Source organism: Panthera uncia, chromosome A2, assembly GCF_023721935.1.
Source record: "Panthera uncia isolate 11264 chromosome A2, Puncia_PCG_1.0, whole genome shotgun sequence".
In the NCBI taxonomy this organism is placed as follows: domain Eukaryota; kingdom Metazoa; phylum Chordata; class Mammalia; order Carnivora; family Felidae; genus Panthera; species Panthera uncia.
In genome coordinates this window covers 115,983,353-116,003,848 of record NC_064816.1, presented here as the reverse complement: position 1 = coordinate 116,003,848, position 20,496 = coordinate 115,983,353, and the positions used below count along the sequence as shown (strand labels likewise).

Below are 20,496 nucleotides of genomic sequence, written 5' to 3'. Positions count from 1 at the left end.
TGTTCAAGGGTCAACTGTATGTCTTTGTTGAATGAGTGGATGGCCCCGTGAACTTGGGAGTCTGCCTCAGCTCTGCTACTGACTGATGGCTTTATCAACGTGGGTCTCTGTTGAAGAGCCACTGACTCCTTTGAAGACCGAATGAAACGACGTGTGGAAAAGAGATGAGAAAAATACTAGACTCAACTAAGGGAGTATTACATGGCGGTTATTCTCTATAATAATCGTCTCTCTTTTGGAATCAGGGAGGAGTTTCTTGCCACCTCAGGGAGTGCTGGTGAAGGTGACGACATTGCAGAATGTCCCAGGACCATCGTCACATAAAATATTCTCATCCAACGTGTCTTACCTTGTATTTGCCACGCTGTGTATCTTAAGTTTTTAGTTGAGAAATTTAGTCACAGTAGGTAGCAAAAAGGAGACTGATTCTAAGAGGAATAGGTCTAATTTACATCAGAAAAATAAAGAATTTATCATTGGAAGACAGTGCTTTAGCCATGAGTCCTAAAGGACTGAGGGCTTCAGCCACCACTACAAAATTACTTTCAAAACTGAGGGAAGCATTTCTTCTTCCATTTTTTCTTCGCAGATAAACATGCCCTTAAATCACTTGCAATTTTAACACCTATAAGTTTTATAAATGCCGAGATAATCCAGTTTACCCAGAATTCTGCTTTCGTCAAAAGCTACACTGAAGCAGGTTTTCTTATATTGTGTGGTTTACACAGTGACATATGGAAAATACATGGACTTTGAGATCACTTAGATCTGGCTTCAAATTCCAGCTTTCCTGTTTGATAATAGCTAAGTGGGGGCTTGAAAAATTATTCAACCTAGTACTTAGTGTCCCATCTGGGTATGTCTTATGTAAACCTCTGGATTCAGGGCCTTTCTAAGAATAGTGTCACAGTCAAACACATGCTGCCCATTAATAAGTGAAAGGCTCTGAGATGTTCTGGAACCAGGAAGCCTATTTAAGCTTGTTTAACCCAAACCTTCCCAAACTTTTTGTCCTTTTAAAATCTATTGATATTTTACTGAACTAGGATCCTATGGGAAACCCTGGCTTATAATAATGTCACACATATCTTAATAAGAAATCAATGTAGCTTCTCTTTCCCATTTTATTGTTGATGACTCACATTTTACCCCTCTCCATCACGACTCCTTCCACAGTGTTCCCAGCCTCCAGTGGGATATTGGTCTCACTATCCACGTACTAGTTTCTTAGGGCTTCTATAAAAAAAATACCACAAATTGTGGGGCTTACACCATCAGAATTTATTGTTTCATACAGACGTCCAAAATCAGTCTGGGGCCATGTTCTCTCTGAAACTTGTAGAAGGGGAGGGGAAGGGGTGACCCTTCCCTGACTCTTGCTTTTGGTGTTTGCCGGCAAAAGCCTTGGTGATTCTTGGCTTGTGGATGCATCACTCCAGTCTCTGCCCCCACCCCACTGTCACATAGCTGTCTTCTCTGGCTTATTTATTTATTTATTTATTTGCATGGCACTCTCCTCTCTGGGTTTCTCTGCTAAACATCAGTTACACTGCATTAAAATCTACCCCTAATCCGGTATGACCTCATTCTAATTTAACTGATTACATCTGCAAAGATGCTTTTTTCTTTTTCTTTTTTTTTAACATTTATTTATTTTTGAGACAGAGAGAGACAGAGCATGAACAGGGGAAGGGCAGAGAGAGAGGGAGACACAGAATCTGAAGCAGGCTCCAGGCTCTGAGCCGTCAGCACAGAGCCCGACGCGGGGCTCGAACTCACGGACCGCGAGATTGTGACCTGAGCCAAAGTCGGCCGCCCAACCGACTGAGCCACCCAGGCGCCCCAAAGACGCTTTTTTCAAATAAGGTCACATTCTGAGGTGCTGGGGGTTAGCACTTCAACATATCTTTTGGGGGAACAAAATTCAACCTGTAACAATCCATGAAATTGCTCTGGGCAGAAGAGCTTAGGAGTCATCCTTGCTTCTTTTCTTTCCCTCGGCCACTTTATCTAGTCTATTCATAAATGGCGATGGATTTCCTTACAAAATGCAGCTCACATTTTTCACCACCGCCACCGCTACTCTCTGGCCCCAGCCTCTCCCATCTCTCCTGGGGTATTACATGAGCCTCCTAATTGGTATCCTGGTTCCATCCTTTTTCTCCTATCGTCCAGTTGCTAGGTGGCAGCCAGAGTGATCATTTCACGTTTCGCAATTCTGATTAGACCATATTACTCCCTAATGTTAATGAATATGAATACGGCTAAAACTCTACATATTTTGGCCCTGACCGCCCTCTGAACTCATCACGTGCTTGCCACTTTCTCCTTCATTCACTGTACTCCCATCAACAAACAACAAACAGACTTATTTGCACCTCAGGGCCTTTGCACTGTTTCCTCAAGGCTGGTTCCACCCAGAGATGTTTCCTAACCATAACTGAAGTGTTAGCCCAAACACTTTTCTGAGGTCATTTGGAGCAGGAAGGGCCTAAGATATAGATGTTCCTCTATCATGTTTTGTTGAATAAAGACCACAGAGTGTGTTACATAATTTTTTTAAGATATTGCCCCCAAATAAAAAGGATTTCCTGATCAAAAATTGGTTGGTTTGGGAAATACTGGGCTAAGATTTAACAGATTTATTTACACCAGAAATTCTTAGCAACATAATAATTTTATTCTGCAGGGATATAATATGTCATATTTCCAAATTTACCTGAAAAGGGAGGAGGGACTCTGGCCCACATAGCACATCTTACGAGATGCTGGTGTTGTAACTGTAGAATAGTCTTTACCAACTAATGGGGATTGGCCTTAACTCCTTGATTTACCACTTAGTGGTGTGAACTTGGGCCAATAACTTAAATTCTCTAAGGATCAGTTTCTCATCTCTAAAATGGGACGATAATAGTACCTGGCCCCCAAAGGTGAGAAATAAAAATATAAAGCAATTAGCACATCTGCTTGTACATAGAGAATGTCCAACGATTGGTAGCTATGATTGGTATTGTTATGATGAGGCCTTTGATCATGAGGATGTCTTTCTATTTCAAAACTGTTATTAACATTTTGGGACATGTCTGCTTTCTTACTTGCCACCCCCACTCAAATTTTCCTTCTGGCTGGAGTGAGACTTCACGGTAAAGCTCCTTTCTATTGTGTCAGATATGATTTTCTCCTCTTCCTGGTTCTTTTCATCCTCCACCTGCCACATAACTCAAATTTATCTTCCTTTCTTGTGAGTCCAAATGTATGATGGCAGAGATGGGAATGACTAAGTCATTAGCAAGAGGAGACACTCCTGTCTGATGCCCTGGGGGTGGGGGTGGGGGTGGGGGTGGGGTGCTGTGAAAAGAAGATAGGCATGTTCTCAGTGCCCCCTCAACAGAAAGTTGCCTATCACCTCTCACCTTGCGTGTCGTGTGCTATGTCTTTTCTGGGAAAAGAGAGCTTCAAATATCAATTTTAGAAATTAAAATGATGTCTTGAGGAAAGTGAGGAGTGGATTGCTAAAAATAAAGGTTTATTTATAAAAAGGTTTGTTTATTTAGATAAAGGTTTGTTTGTTTATACACATAAACCATTTGTTTGCATGGAAATCCTTTAGCAAAAGAGCTAGATTTGGGATTTGGTTTGGTATTTAAGTTGAGGGTTGCACAATAACTCTTTGTTACAGGATTCAGGTGCTTTGGATATGCTTGAATAATCTTGAGATGTGCTTAAATCTTTTTAAAGTAGAGGGGGGTCTGAGTGGCTCAGTTGGTTAAGTCTCCAACTTTGGCTCAGGTCATGATCTCACTCGCGGTTTGTGAGTCTGAGCCCCCGTGTCGGGCTCCATGCTGATAGCTCAGAACCTGGAGCCTGCTCTCTCTCTGCCCCTGCCCAGCTCATGCTCTGTCTCTCTCTCTCTCTCCCACACATATAATAAACATTAAAAAAAATCTTTTTAAACTAGAGGAACCACTTTCTTGTATACCCTTTTTTTTACTACAGATTTCATGGAAATGTCTGTCACTAGGTGGCCTGTTTTATTAGTTTGTTTTAGGGAATGTTTTTATTATGTTGGGAGCCAGTTAAATAGGTAAGGGGAATCTAAACAGCTGGTCTATTGGAGCTATACCATTTATTTCCATCCTTTGATTAGAATAATCTACATATCAAAAGAGGGACGTGGGAAGGAGAGAAGAGAGTAGAGGGCTGCCTGACACATTTGCTTTCTTTGTCCTCATTCTGGAGTTTTTGTTTTTGACTCTTTTTCCATTGGTAGAACACACAGTTTCCAATGTTTTTTTTCAGATTTCTTTTCTAGAAGCCTTGCATATCTGACCGTGTTAGTGGTTGCTTCCAAACACAGAGGAAAACTTGGCAGGATTTTTCCCTTTTGTCTCTTCTGCTGATCATTTTTTTTTTCGTTTATTTATTTTTGGGTGAACATAAGCAGGGGAGGGGCAGAGAGAGGGGGACAGAGGATTCAAAGCAGGCTCTGCGCTGACAGGCTGACCACAGCAAGCCCAATGTGGGGCTTGAACTCATCAACCTCGAGATTACCACCTGAGCCAAAGTCGTATGCTCACCTGACTGAACCACCCAGGCGCCCCTTCTGCCAATCACTTCGATTGGAATTGGAGCGTGAGTTGATGGAAAGTAGTTTCCAGCTCATTTTTCAAATTAGGAACATGAGACCAACACGTGTGGGTAAATGCTTAACGACTGGATTTCTGGGGGAGTGGGGGTAAAGCCCTGATTTGTGCTGTTTGCTGATTTCTGTGGTGTAAATACTCCCACTATGGCTGATTTCACGATACCAACAAGATGTTCCTGAACACAGAGCTGGAAAGAAATGCACTGTAACCAACCGTTATGTAATCCATCCACCAAATACAGAAACCATAACCCCGAGTCATGGTGAAATGTAGTCAATAGTTATGCAGTGATGAGTTTTGAGTATTTATTATATCTTTCAATAAAACCTATTTAATGGTAAGTTTTCATAGTTTAATCTTTAACAATGCCTTTGTTGAACAACTAGCTCTCAAAGTTCCTAGAAAGGTAACCATTGGTTTTAACATAGCAACTGGGGCCCAGAGAAGTCACTGTCTTGCCAAATGGTCAGTGAATGAGTTGGCAGAAGCTGGATTAGTGTCAGTTTTTCTAAAAATCAAATTTCTCTAGGAAGATTCACTTATTTATGTTTCTGTTTGTTCGTTTGTTATTTTTTTTACGACTGTTACAGGCTATGAATTGTCGATTGAGACAAGAACAGAATATCTGAATATAATTGTAACCAAATTTGGAAGTGTGGAAAACAGGTTGGATGTAGAGCCACAAATAAATCCTAGCTTTAAGTCTTGGCCCTACTACTCACCAGTGGTGTAATCTTAAGGAGGTCACTTACGTACTTCTCTGGCTCCAGTTTTCTAGTCTCCAAGATGAAAGAATTGGTCCACATGAATATCTAATATCTCACATCTGTCTAAAATACCATGACTCATTATTTAGACACATCACTTCAACAAATATTTGCTGATACCAATCGCATGCACATTTGTTATGGATTCTATCCCGGGGGGCATTAAATACTATATAATAATTGTAATTATTATTATAACAGCCCCTCACATTTATGCAGAGTCTTCTAATTTACCAAAGAGAAAGTTTACTTTGAGTCTTGAGGTTCTGTGGTTCTAGGAGATCAAGACATACCTCCATAGAATGTTAGAGAAAGAAGAGTACATTCCAGAAGAGCAAACAGAACACTTATTCCTAGGAAACGCAAGAGGTCATAACCAGGTAGTACCAAGGAATGAGGAACAAGCATTTTGTTTTTTGCCACATCTACCAGCTGTTTCACTTTTTCTTAACAAAAAAGCGAAGCCGAAAACTATTTTTTTCTGATGATAAGATTAATTATTGTAGAAAATTTAGAAGTTTTAAAGAAGTATTAATTAAGGAGAAACTACCCTATATCCAATAAATAGCCTGCTTTTCCTTACCTGATATTTTAGTACATTTTCCCATTCTTGTCATTTTAATTGCTGTGTATAATTCCATCTTTTTGTTGTATAATAACTGACTTATTGTAAATTATATTGTAAATTATTTAATTAATTAATTATTAATTATTTATTACAAATTATTGTAAACAATATAAATTGTTGATAGTTTTTATTATTCTAAGGAACACAGTGATAAATATCTGTGTTTATATTTAAAAAATTGTATGCTGAACATATGGCTTCCAGCTGTAATATTTAAGGATTAGTGAGACAATTTTAGCAAATCATATACCTTTGACCTTTAGCTTACTTGATTCTGCCAATATTGCTTTGTATTTACTTAGATTTTATGTTTCCAAACATTAAGAGGAACAGTTTGTCTGAATCCTTCAATATGATATATTTCAACTGGAAATAGCACCAATGTTTTCATATTATTCCAAATAGATATGATAAATTGTATGGTGAATACTCCCCCCCCCCCCCCCCCCCAGTTCTTTAGGCAATTGCTTCTAGTAGAGGATGTTTTGTTTAGAAAGTACTCAGTAAATATTCAATACATTAAAAGATTCAGGCTAATTTAGTATAAACAAAAACATTTGAGAAGGATTTAAGAAGAAAACAACACTTCCTTATTCGTGATAATAGCCTTCATTTTCATTAGGAGACATGACAGCCAAGCAGAGTTCAGGAATTCTGGCAGTTAAATGAGAATTATGCAATGAAGTATGTTGTTGCTTTAATTCACCTCCATGAGAAACCATGACTCTAATAGTTATTTGATTAAATGTTAATGAGATCTGCTAAATTGACCGAACTCTTACTTTTATGTATTAGATTTATGTCAATTAAAACAAGACGAGTTTTACCTCTTTCCTTTTTTAACATCTCTGAGTCAACATCTGCTTTCAAGGGAGGTGTTGTAACTACCCTGGTTATTTAAATATTAATGACTTCCATTAAAGGGAGCTGGAAGTTTGCAGCAGGAAGATTGAGAAATTAGATGGTGTGATTAGTTCCTTATTTCTGCCGCCAGGAAAAAAACCTCTTACTGGAAGAGCTTTTTCCAGTATTTTTTTAATTCCACAGATCTTCTTTTTTTTTTCCCCCGAACCAGTTGGAGAGTAAGATTGTTGATTTCAAGTATTCCTTGAAAGTAGCTACAGTATTAAAACAAGTTCACATAATTAATTTAGTGCCATAGTGGTCAGTACCTTGGGCTTCTTGGGACTAACTTCAGTTTTTAAATTCATTTTGTTCCTTATGATAGTCCATAATAGGCAAGGCCAGTTTTTAGCTGCATATTGTATTTGGTTGGGCTTGTTTACATGAAGCATGGGGAATTCTATTAAGTTAACCATGAAAGACTTGACTAGAATTATATATTTGATCACATTATAATTATAAATGTTTATCTTATTGGGGAAATGTGTCTGAAAAGCTTTTAAAATTTGCCACAAACAGTATTTTCATTTTATGCTAACTTGGGTTGCGACAAGCCTGTGGTAACAGATTTTTATACATTTCATGTTTTTAAGATGTTTTAATGGCATGGTATTTTAAGGCACTGAACAGTCCGAAGCAGGCATTATATTTGCATAATTGTATATTTATTTTTACATCCAGAAACCTAAGTGAGTAAAGTATTTATTAGTTTCATGTACTTTATTTAGACTTTAGAGCTAAGAATTCGGATCTTGCTTAAATGGTAGTAGGTGCCGAGTAATGTAATAGCACTGATGGAAGATCCTAATTCTTAGCGTTAAGGATTAAGGTGAAGTAAGTGAGGCACTTGACTCGGGTATAAAATGTAAGAGAGTGCCAAAAAACCCAATAATCATGATAGATAGTATTTTAATGCAACATTTGGGAAAAAATAAAAATTAATGCAAGAAAATCCACGATGAACAAAACGTCACAATTTTAGAAAAAGATGAGATCTGACCCTGCATCTGCCCCTGACTCACCTTGTGCTGGGTTTTGGCCTTGACTGGGTTTACCATGTTCTTGGCTGTGGCATTCCTTATCCAAGGAATCAACATTTCCTTATCTAACATTAGTGCCATTAATCTTTGATTTCCTGGTTGAGTTATTAGGATATTCAAATCAGCTAAAAATACATGGGGAAGCCCATTGTAAATACAAATTACATATTTATTTACAAATTTAGGGAAATCGCCAACTTTAAGTCACTACTATTATCAGTCGAGGTGAGTAGTCTAAGCAAGCATCAGATTTGAAGACCTTTGAAAAACTGTTCACAAAGGTTGAGGCATAGCTCTTGAGTTTATCAGCTAGCAATAAGGGCAGGGACCTGAAGATAGTTGTAGGACCTTCCCTTTCTTCTTTCTTTTTTGTTCTTGAATGCAAAGTTTGTGATTTGTAAGAGACAGAAGAGGTAAGCAGAAATCCACTTGGTTTATTTTAAATTTCTCTGCCCAAGTGCCCATGGACAACTGAAGTCTCACTTTTGCTCAAGCTGTCCCCCCCATAAGTGATGCTTTCTCCATTTCTCCTGCCCATCTGGGTTCCACCCACCCTTCCTTCACACCTAATCTTGTTAAGGCCTCCCTAGGTTCTCTTGGCCAGAGATATGTTCTCAGTCCTGTGCCTTCCCGTGGTAGGTAAGCATCTCTACGACACATTTGGTGATAAGTTACAGAGTCCTTGTTGTCTTGAAGTTTTATCTGATCCTGCATGGAGTTTACTTTTCAGACCACAGTTTTAGAAATATAAATTGTTTCTCTAGTTAGACTGTGAATCCTTGAATAGCCCCTTCCTCTCCCTTAGACTGTGGACTTCAGGGTAAGCAGGGATTAGGTCTGTTTGGTTCAGGTGGTATCCAAGGTGCTTAGCAAAGGACCTTTACACAGAATATTTATTTATTTATTTTACAATATACATTTTTTTTTTTTAATGAAATAAATGAATGTCATGTATGTAAAAGGACTGGGTAAATATTTACTCTTTGGATTCATTTGTTTTCATCCTAGGCCTAGAGAGACTGGTTGGTGCCATGTGGAAGACGATTGTTTTGGTGGTCGTGTTCATGTTCAGCCCTGGTGGCGGGATCTTTCACTCCTTATACAAAAATGTTCGGGTTTCCGTACCACATAAGGGAAACGTAGGAGAGCCATTATTTCTTACTCCCTATATTGAAGCTGGGAAACTTGAAGAAGGTAAGTTTAGTAAAATCAGAAAACCACTGGGGTATTTTCAACAGTTTGGGGTTTTGTTTCATTTTGGGTTTTTTTGCAGTTATTTTACAGGATTCAAAATACATTCTGGTATTTTTTAACCCAGCTGTTTTATTTCAAATATTAATGATTTGATGTCATGTATTATCAGAGTTTTGAGCTAAAATGAGAGTTTGTCAGGGACAGATTATCTGGTGGTCGAGTACCTACATTTCTATTTATAAAACTAGCATAGCGCCTGTCCCCAGCTGGGCAATAATAAATACTAACCTTAAAACTTACTACACATACTGGTTCCGAGGATTCTATGTAAACTCACGTCAGCATCTTAACAACCCAGGCAGGTGTACCCATTTCACATCTAAGAACACTAAAGCAGAACGAGATTAAGTTACTTGCCAGAGTTGGGGGCACCTGGGTGGCTTCTTCAGTTAAGCGTCTGACTCTTAACTGAGGCTCAGGCCATGATCTCACTGTTTGTGAGTTCGAGCCCCACATCAGGCTCTGCACTGACAGCACAGAGCCTGCTTGGTATTCTCTCTCTCTGCCTCTGTCTAGCCCTCCCTTGTTTGCTGTCTCTCTCTGTCTCTCTCTCTCTCTCTCAAAATAGATAAATAGGGGCACCTGGGTAACTCAGTCAGTTAGGCATCTGACTTCAGCTCAGGTCATGATCTCACAGTTCATGAGTTCAAGCCCTGTGCTGGGCTCTGTGCTGACAGTTCAGAGCCTGGACCCTGCTTTGGCTTCTGTGTCTCCCTCTCTCTCTCCACTCCTCCCCCACTCTCTCTCTCTCTCTCTCTCTCTCTCTCTCTCTCTCTCTCAAAAATAAATAAAAACATTTAAAAAATTAAAAAATAGATAAATAAACTTAAAAAAATTTTTTTAAAGTTACTTGGAGAGTCACATGGACACCAGCTGGTAGGTGCAGGATTCACACCCAGACAGCCTCCCTCCGGAGTCTATGACCACAGGCATACTGTTGGGCCCCTCTGCACAGCAAGTTACTCAAACATTCTAGACCTCGGTGTCCTCATCAACAACGTGGAGACACAACCACTTAAGTCACAGGGATGTTATAAGAATCAGATGAGAAAACGCACATGAAAGCTCTATAACCTGTACGTTGCTCTCTAAATATTAGTGTTTGCAAATCACTTTTTATTTGGAAATTGTGGGGTTTCCAATAATTATTATTAATAGGAAAAAGGTGTTATTGGGCATCATCGGAGACTAGAATTTATGACCTGCCTCTGTTCTTAATGCTTCCTTCTGTTTAGGTAAATCACTGGGTAGATAACACTACTTAATCTTTCAGGACATCAGTGGGTTCCTGAACTATAAAATAGTATATAGGCATCTGTTTTCAGGTGTTGTTTGTAAAAGGAATCAGAGAAATGGGGTAGTGGCTGGAGGGAGCTGTGGGACCAGGAAGGGTCTTTAAACCATAAGAGACTCTTAAAAACTGAGAATAAACTGACGGTTGATGGGGGTGGGAGGGAGGGGAAAGTGGGTGATGGCATTGAGGAGGGCACCTGTTGGGATGAGCGCTGGGTGTGGTATGGAAACCAATTTAACAATAAATTTCATATTTAAAAAAGAGAGAGAGAGCAGGAGACAATGTATTTGCTGATAGAAATGATTGGGAAGAGGGGACAGTTGATTGGGATGGGGGACTATTTCAGGAGCACTCTCTTTAGGTGAAAGATGGGGAAGCTGGCCCATAGATGGAGACGTTGGTGTTTGCTTTGGAGGACTGACTGCTCTCGAATCACAGGTGGGACAACCGAGTTAGTGGCTGTGAGGCTGCTAGGTTGGTAGACAGCAGGGGCATGTGGAAGTGATGTTGGAAATTTGAGGGAAATAATCATTTTCAAGATCAAAAATAAATCTATGTACTCCACAAAGAAGTTTAAAAATAAAGCAACGCTTCTTCATTCAAAATATTCTCATAGCTAACAGGGTATTATTGTTTTGGGTTTTGTTTGGTTTAAAACCAAAACGTTCTTGTATCTTGGGGGTGCACTGGAGTCCTGGTCACGTGTCTTTTTTCTGACATACACGTCGACTCCATGTTTTACCGTCTCTTTCCTGAGAAGAGGTGGAAAACTTGGATAATGTCGTCAGTGTATATTAGTGTACATTTTCTTAGAATTTATTAATTTATTTTGAGAGAGAGAAAGAGAGAGAGAGAGAGCGCGCCAGGAAGGGCCAGAGAAAGTGAGGGAGAGAGAGAATCCTGAGCAGGCTACACATCATCAGTGCAGAGCCTGATGTGGGGCTCGAAATCACGAATCGTGAGATCGTGACCTGAACCGAAACCAAGAGTCAACACGCTTAGCTGACCGAGCCACGCAGGTGCCCCTGTGTACATTTGATGATGTAGCCAGCGACAATGTAGTCAGAGAAGGTAGTCATTCCTTTTTTAAAAAAGACTCATTTTTTTCTTGATGTAGAAAAGTCATGAGAAGATGGTATTCCGATGGTACAGGCTCATATCACTAGACATATACGAAGAGGCAAAATATCATCCAAATCTACAAAAACGGATCGCATGCATTCATTTGGGCTCCTTTAGTAAGTGGGTACTGATGGCTTAGATTATGTTCATCAACAACAAATCAAGCCAAATCACTTAGTTAGAGCTGAAATGGCGTTGAATACTCATAACCAACCCTACCAATCCACACAGAAGGAATTTGAGACTCCCAAAACGTTACATGACTTGCCCAAGGATATGCAGGTAATAGGACCAGAGATGTGTTTTAAGACCCAGATTTTATGACTTCTGCTCTGGGATCTGCCTGCTCTAATTTGTTTCCCTTTGTTTTAGAATCTGGTGCTCTTCTGGAGTGACCAGATGCACACACATGAAACCAATTAAGGAATAAGGCAGTGAATACTAAAATACTAAAGTGTCACATTTGAGGTAGGCATGTTGGAAATTTTGAGAAGGAAGCTATCCTATCGGTTGGTAGAGTCCAGAAAATAGCAATAGTGTAGTAAGAAAAATAACACATCCTAATATTTAATAACTATATTCCCAATACATAGCACAGTTTCTATATGTAATAGGCATATATAATAAATACTTGCAGAATTTAAATGTTAAGCCTGAATGTATGCCAGACATGGGTTTTACACACACATTAGCTTATTTAACTCTCAGAGCAATGGTAATGAAGAATGCATAATTATTGTTCCCATTTTATAGATGAGGAAACTGAGGCCCAGAGAAATTAAGTGTCTTGCTCAGAGCCATTTAATGATAGTAAGTGGCAGAGGTGGCATTAAAACCTATCTTTGCTGGCTCCGGAACCCAAGGTATGAACCACTGTGCTGTGTGACTAGATCCAAACTAGGAAAGGATCTGTGTATACTGAGTGAGGAAAACAGTTTCAACAAAGGCATTTAGCGCAAGCGACTCGTGGTGGTGTGTCTGTTTCATACATCTTGGAGGAACCAAGTGAAAACACAGAGAAATCCATCTGACAGACTGTCCACATCCCTACCACTCCTGTATTCCTTGTTTACAAACATTTCATTGTTGCGGTCATCAGCAGTAGCAAGGAAGGTTTCCGAGGGAGGTAGTTTTCATCTTCTGCCCTTCTGTGCCAAGTCTGATAGATCACCATCTGATGGAGGACAACTTCTAAAATAGTAAAACTGATGTAATGTCACTTTCTAAAGTTCTGTTACGCAGTCAAAATCTTTGAATGGAATTTTGAGTGGCTGATCCAAATTCTGGTACATCTGGGTATTCACAAACAGCCCTGATAACATAATTAAGGATAATTTTATTCATCCGCTTTACTGAAAGTTCAGGAAGCTCTGGACAGATGGTCAGCTCATTCCCCTAAATCCCTTTTGTTTATTGAGTCTGTCAAAACCTTAGGCGCATGAGTCTTAGTATCGCAATGGAACATTCTTGAGATAAACAGTAATTCACACAAAGACAAGGGCGTTTTTATTTTTTAATCTCCCAATTAGCTGGCTTAGTTTTGTGTAATTGTAATTGCACGTTTACTTTCTCTGCAGCTAGAATAAACCCTCGAAACAAAATGAATAAAGGAGGCAAATTTTTAAATATTTACAAACACTGCCTTTTCACGAACTTTAAAGACCATTTTGTTATTAGGTGTCACTTTATTATCACTTACGGTCTGGCCGTGTCTTGTGCAGTACTGTTGATGACTGAAGACTTTGTAAATGTGAAGTGCACCCTGATTAGCTGCTTCAAGTCCTTCTTTGGTCACAATCCAATCTTTTTCAAAGTGTTAATATCATAAACATTGGTAACTGCAGTGAATAATAAGGAGGAAGTGAAATCACTTCAAAGAAAACCTTTTCCTTTTTTTTTAAACTGTTTTGAACATTTGAATTGTGAGTCATGGTTCCAGGAAGTAAGAAACCCCTACATCTTGGGAGTTTATTTTCCACATTCCATTGGTAGACTCTGGAAGGAGGAACCGAACATTTGAAAATGCAAAATATCATTTTAGTTGAAAGAGCTTTTAATTATTTTACCGTGACTTCGTTAAAGGAAATTTAAGAATTGAAATAGGGTGAAACACTTTTTAGTGAGCCAGAAAAAGTCCTTCTAAATTCTTAAGACTTTAAAAAGGCCTGCCTTCTTTAGGAGGATTTTGTAGAAATATGCTAATCCTAGTACATTGCCAGTGAGTAAATCAGGTGTACCTGTGGGTACGAAGACAAGACAATTTCCCTGCTTTCCAGTAGCCCCTGATCTTCAAGGCGAGGCAGGAAATGTACCTGAGGAGGTACAAGGTAGCAGAGAAACAACTTTGGAAGCTTCAGAAAAGGAGGGCTGGGGGAACATCAGAGTCATTGTCAGAGCAGGCCAGCAGACCTTGTGCTGTGCTGGCCTCAGAGAGATAGATTGATTCAATCATCTCTCTCCCATATTCCATTCCCTCTAGCTCCTTTCTATTACATATTTTCTTTTCTCATTCTTCTTCGACCTTTCTCATTTTTCTCTGTCTTCTTTCTCGAATCCCTGCTGCTCACATACCTCACTGTGAGTCACGTCTCATTTATTCCTAACCCTTCTACCTTCAGGTCTCTATCCACCTTTTTGGGGGTTCTCTGATTCTGAGAAGATTGATAGTTTGGGGGAAAATATGTCAGAAGTGTTTTCGGTACAACATTCCAGTTACAAAAGAAGTCTGGGGATATGATATATAGCATAGTGACTACAGTTAGTAATATCATATTGCATGTTTGAAAGTTGCTAAGAGAATAGATCTTGAAAGTTCTCATCACCAGAAGAAAAAATTGTAACTACGTACGGTGATGGGTGTTTACTAGATGTTGTGGTGACCATTTTGCAATATATGCAAACATCAAATTGTTAGGTTGTACATCTGAAACTCATATAATGTTCCTTGTCCAATATATCTCAATTTTTTAAACAGAAAAAAAAAAGTTTTGAAAGGCTGCCCAGCCCTGGAGGGTCAGCCTTCTTTGGGCTAATTGAGAGCGGAAGCAAAGTGGGGTGGGGTGGAGGCAAGGCTGCTGGAGGAAAGGGTGTAGGCTGGCAATCACCACTTTCCCTAAACATCCCCCTTTTCCTTTGCTTGAGATGCTCCTCTCCCTTTCTTTTTTCTTTTTCTGGCAGCAAGGGATAGGTCTTTTTGAAAAGAGCATGGGAAGAGCCAGAGAAGCTGGATTGAGTTAAGCAATCTTCCCTGGGGGAACCAGACGCCGCCAGAAAAAGGCAGAGTTTTCTAGACAGCACGTGGGGTGGCCCACAAGCTAGTGATGATCTTCGCTTCCTTTGCCCGAGCCCTTATTTTAGATGCAGCTCTGTGTGCTGAGTTTGATCCCCACAGAAAGTCCAGGGTGGGGGAATCGGTATCCACATCTTGCACAAGAGGAAAGAGAGGCTCAGAGAGATAAGGCAACTTGCCAGGGGGCCTGGTCAGAATCACAAACCTGGGTCTACCCATGTTCTTCCTATTGTACTAACCTAGCAGGACCCTTCAGAAACTGCTCTTGAGACCCTGCCTTTATCCCACCATCTCCTCTGCTCCCAGATGCCACTTGTTCCTAATCAGCAGGTGCATTTCACAGGTAACAATAGCTGTGCTCCCTACGAGCCAGCTTCTTTTCTAAAGGTTGTACATGCATGGACCCTTATTCTCATTGACACGTGAAGTCATCCACCTTCCGTAGATGAGAAACTGAAGCACAGACAGGTCAAGTGACTGCCCAGGGACCACAGAGACGGTCAGTAGCAGCGTAAGGCTCAGCAAAGTACGAAGGAAAGGGAACAGTGCTGTCTAGATGAGAGTTTCCCTGCCAGGAGGCAGGTTCATTTTAAAAGAGGAACTTGCAGCCCTGATGCCATGGTGTGCTGGTAAGTGTCACGAGCAGCTCTGTGGGGACGGGGTCCTGATTTGCACACTGATCTGTGCATGTAGACGTTCTTACTGTGGCTTGTTGCCTGCTAGTGGTGATGTTGCTAATGCTAAGGTGGGAAGAGATGCTAACAGCTTGAGAGCCTATGGGCTCCAGCACCCTGCTGAAGGCATCTTTAGTGGGTGGTGTGTGTGAAGGACTAAGCTTCCTGACCTGCTCCTCTCTCTAACCAGTCTCCTACTTAATATGTGTCAGACATAAATAGCTTTTCTTCAATCATTAGTTTTTACTGGGGACACTTGCTTTGTCAGCATTAAGGAATCTTTCTTCACCTAAACTCCCCTTCAGTTCCCCCTACCCCCTGCCATCCATGTCCCATTTCTCCTCCACTGTTTTCCTAATCACTGCTTGCTCTCCCCCCCCCCCCCCCGTGCCACCCCTACTTTGGGACTAACTCTCTGGTTGAGAAGCAGTGTAGGGTCAGAGAAGGAGCAAACTCTGCAGTCTGACTGCTAGGTTTGAATCCCAGCTCTCCTTTACTAGCTGTGTGACCTTGGGCAAGTTACTCACCCTCTCTGAGCTTCAGCTCATCTGTAAAGTGGGGATAATAATTACACCTACTGCATAATGGAAAGCCCTCGGTACTGTAGCCTTTAAAGTGTTAGCCCCTCTTAGTATTATTTACTCCTGGGTGTCCTCACGCTATCTGAGCAGTCCCTCTTTCCCCCTCCCTGTCCCTGTCCCTTTGGTGCCATAAAAAAGCCAGACCTCTGCCCTCTACAACTATCCTGTTGTCTTATTTGGTTTCCTGTGAGTAGCTATGAGGCCATGAGGTCACCCCTCGTCTCACTGCCTGCCTCTCCCTACCCTCCCAGCCATCCCCACTCCCCACATGCGTCAGCGTATTTCCCTTAATGGAAGTGGCAGGCCCCTTGCTTTCATGATAAGGAGAGTGTGGAGAATATAGGCTTTCCGGAGGCTGAGAGCTGCTTAGCTATGTTGTTTTCCTTGTACCCACCTCACCTTTTGGGACTTGGTGACTTCTGCCCTGGCCTTTTTATTTATTTATTTCTATTTTATTATTATTATTATTTTTTAATGTTTATTTTGGAGAGAGACAGTGACAGAGCGTGAGCAGGGGAGGGGCAGAGAGAGAGAGAAAGAGAGAGAGGTAGACACAGAATCCGAAGCAGGCTCCAGGCTCTGAGCTGGGCTCGAACCCCTGAACTGTGAGATCATGACCTGAGTCAAAGTCGGGCGCTTAATCGACTGAGCCACCCAGGTGCCCCCACTTTGGTTTCCTTTTTAGAGTGGAGCTGAGGATAAGTGATTTTCTTTCTTTTTTCTTAAAAAGAAATCTTATTATAGCTCATAAATATATTTGGGGACCAAAGAAAAAAAGGTTAAAAATGCCCCTTGGCTACATTGTAAATGTGGAACATGTGGAACTGGCCAGGGCAAGCTGGAATTTGCTATAGTCCGTACCTTTATGCCAGTCTCCTGGTAGCTTTTCTGTTCGCTCCATCCCAGACCTGGCCCATGAGAGGGAGAAGACCAGAGATGAGGCAGAGATAGCTAACTCGATATTATTTCTCTAATCCTCGGGTACATTCTTTTTTTCCACTAGCAAAAAAACAGAGTTTGGTTCCTCCTTTCCCTGGATCGAATGTGAAGAGTTACGCTGGCTACATCACTGTGAATAAGACCTACAACAGCAACATTTTCTTCTGGTTCTTTCCAGCTCAGGTAGGCCTGCGAGAGCGCTCTATCAGGACACTAACCCTCAGGAGCTGAGAATGCTCCCCAGCGCAGAAATGTTAGCCTAGGAAACCATACTTTAAAAAACAACAACAACAACAACAACAAAAACAACCAACTTTTTTTTTTTTGTTTGCATCTTTTAGATTTTTTTTCTAAAAATAAGCACCAGTGACTCCGTGTGGTGTTCCTGTTTATGTGCAGGAAACAAATGTTTACAGGCAAGGTCCAGCTCTTAAATTCCTTGCAGCCTTATTCAGAATATTAATATTACCACCTTCTTCCTGCCACCGTCTTCTTAAATCATTCTGTCGTTGTTTTGTTCTAAAAATACCTTGGGCAAGGCTGGGCGGTGGGGAACCGAAGAATGATAAGGGATGGGGAGGTTCCCGAAATATACAGGTGTGATACATGTTGAAAGGTATGGGGAGGTTCCCGAAATATACAGGTGTGATACATGTTGAAAGGTAGTCGATTGTGGACTTCTGTGGCTGCTCTGTCCTCTGTCCCCGTGGGCTTTGCAGTGCCAGCTCTTATTTTTGCACTCCCTCCTTCATGCCTCTGGTATCCATTAACTGAGTGCTACTCCATGGGAAACATGGAAGAGAGCTAAACTGAAAAGGGGGCTTTGGGGGAGCAGTGGGAAAGCAGTGCTAATCTAGGATGGCTTCCAGAAAGCGAATCACTTACTTTCTTAGGTCCATACACACAGCTGGATACATTCTTGTATTTTACCAGTCTTGACTTAGCGCAACCAGGTGCACGCACACACACGTATGCATGTCACACAGCTCTTCAGCATGAACAAACCACTTTTGCCTTACGGGTACTGTTGGGCAGAATTGGTAGAGGTGCTGAGCTGCATAAATAAATTGTATCCCACCCCAGGATAATTTTCTATTTTCATTTTCCAAATTGGATTTGGTTTAGAAGCCAGAGAAAACAAAGAAAAAGCTATCCCTGCGGAGGGTTGTATTTATATTTGCATGTGATTTGCATATCGCCGTGTTGCATCTAGAAAACTGTTTAATCTCGGATAGTTTTCAAATCAAATTGCCTTTGTTGGTACTGCTGGGTTGGGTTTTCTTGACTTCTCATTTCTGCCTTCCCAACCACGGCTTCTGACATAGTTGGCCGCATAGCCAACTATGTGAATGGGAGGAAACATATTAGAATTGGTGAAGAATTCCAGATGCTTTTTGGTTGGGCTCATAGTAGTGTTCAGACTGTCACCTACTCCAGGAAGACTTTCCCGAACCCTGGAGAATTTCTTAGTTCTTCCTTGATGTTATTGTTGAGTGCGCAGATGGGGTGCTTACTGCACAAAATTGAAGGAGAGACTTGCCCTCAGGGTTATATAGGTGCCATGCTGGCACCCAAGTGTCCCCCAGACTCCTGCTGCCACCTTCCGTTGGTGGAATCCAACTGGAAACCAGAGGTGAGGGGTGGGGGAGTCCAGTTCTAGAGGTCTGTCTACCAGGGCACAGAACAGAGTAGAGAATGCAATAGAGAAGCAATGAGGAAAACATCCAAATACTCAATACAACTGTCATAAAGAGAATTGGTGTACATTAAGCCTACCAATAAGACCTAATTCTAACAGGTGGACATTTTTCATGTGTTCTTGGAAATCTCTTCAACTTTATGCCTTCCAGAAACCATACGATACATGTGCATTTTTGATATCACACCTTTCAGTATCCTTGAATGGAGGCATTTATCATGAACCCCTTTGTATTAGTTCTCAATTGCTCTTGTGCAAATTACCACAAACTTAGTGGTTTAAACAACACAGATTTATTAGCTCACAGGTCTGTAGGTCAGAAGTCTGACATAGGTCTCACTGGCTAAAATTAAGGTGTCAGCGGGGCTGTGATCCTTCTGGAGGCTCTCGGGGGGGATCTCTTTCCCTGCCTTTTGCATTTTCTGGAGGCTGCTCACATTCCTTGCCTCACGGCTCCTTCTTCCATCTTTATAGCCTGCGTCAGTGGGCTGAATCCTTCTCACGTTGCATCACTCTGGCCTACTCCATGGTCACATGACCGTCTCTGACTCTTGTCTTCTGCTGCCCTCTTTTACATTTAAGGACCCTTGTGATTGCATTGGGCCCACGGGATAACCCAGGATGATTTCCCCATTTTAAAGCCAGTTGACTGGCAACCTAATCCCATCAGCTACCTTAATTCCCTGTTACCATGTGGCTTAACCTATTTACAGGATCTAGGGATATGGATGTAGATACCTTTGAGAGCCATTGTCCTTTTACCAGAAAGAAACACCTTGCACAGCTAAAATGGTGTGGACGGAGGTGTAGTGTTGCCCCACGTACCCACTTGGGGGAGGGCTGGGATGGGGGCCTGAAGAGGCGAGTGTAGCCTATGGGGTCACCTTTCCTAATCCCGCTCAGTGTTCCTCTGAGGCCTGCCGGGGGGGGGGGGGGGGGCTCCACCTCCCCCTCCGCGCTCTCTGCCTCCTTTAGCTCCGAGAAACCCCATTTCCTACTTTCTGTTCTGCTTGCGTGGCTTTTTCTGATAGCAGTAAGTTCCCCAACATGTAACTGCATGTTGAGTCTCCAATAGTAATAATCCAGATTTGTGAAAACAGGAATTAATGGGGTTGGGGGCGGGGGGAGAGAAGTGGTCCACTGAAAACAAAACAAAGACTCAGTCATTTCTTTCTGAGGTGGCCTCTGAGCAGGTGTACAGAATTATCTAGAATAGAGGCGGTGCTCCAGGACTGGAAAGCCAGTCAGGGAAATGGGCCTAGACTCTGCATCCTCTCCTGGTTGCCAGACCGAGATCTGAACCCCCGCTGCATTAAACAGTGACGAGGCTGTTAGGGGCCCCCCTTAATTCAGTGAAGACCTAGCGATGCATCCGCTGGCCAGATTATGCTCTTTTGGGCCCAGGACTGTAGCCCTCAACACATTCTTAGATGAACCCAAAAGACATAAACTCGAGGCCGCCACACGGGAAAAAGATATTGGAGCACAGCGTGTTCTATTGGAAGTGATAGGCTCAGCTTCGGGGGGGAAACAGGCAGGGATGAAAGGCCGACAATTGTCACCATGTGGCAGCCAGGATCGATTTTTCTGAGACCTCCTTACCCAGGGAGGCCACATGCAGAGCTGGCATCTGAGGCCCCCAAGCAACCATTCTTGCCAA

General features: G+C 41.6%; 1 protein-coding gene across 3 annotated transcripts in view; it reads left to right on the top strand.

Moving 5' to 3' along the window:
• The window catches only part of CPVL (carboxypeptidase vitellogenic like), a 127,742-nt gene that overhangs the window by 6,747 nt on the left and 100,499 nt on the right, over positions 1 to 20,496 (top strand). The window contains exons 1-3 of one of the 3 annotated variants that reach the window (XM_049642937.1): positions 6,548 to 6,725; positions 8,993 to 9,178; positions 17,202 to 17,320. In XM_049642937.1, coding sequence (XP_049498894.1) covers positions 9,016 to 9,178; positions 17,202 to 17,320 — 282 coding nt within the window. In that variant the 5' untranslated portion in view covers positions 6,548 to 6,725; positions 8,993 to 9,015. Of the gene's footprint in view, positions 1 to 6,547; positions 6,726 to 8,992; positions 9,179 to 17,201; positions 17,321 to 20,496 lie in introns of those variants that run through there. The other 2 variants (XM_049642935.1, XM_049642936.1) reach the window with 2 other exon arrangements.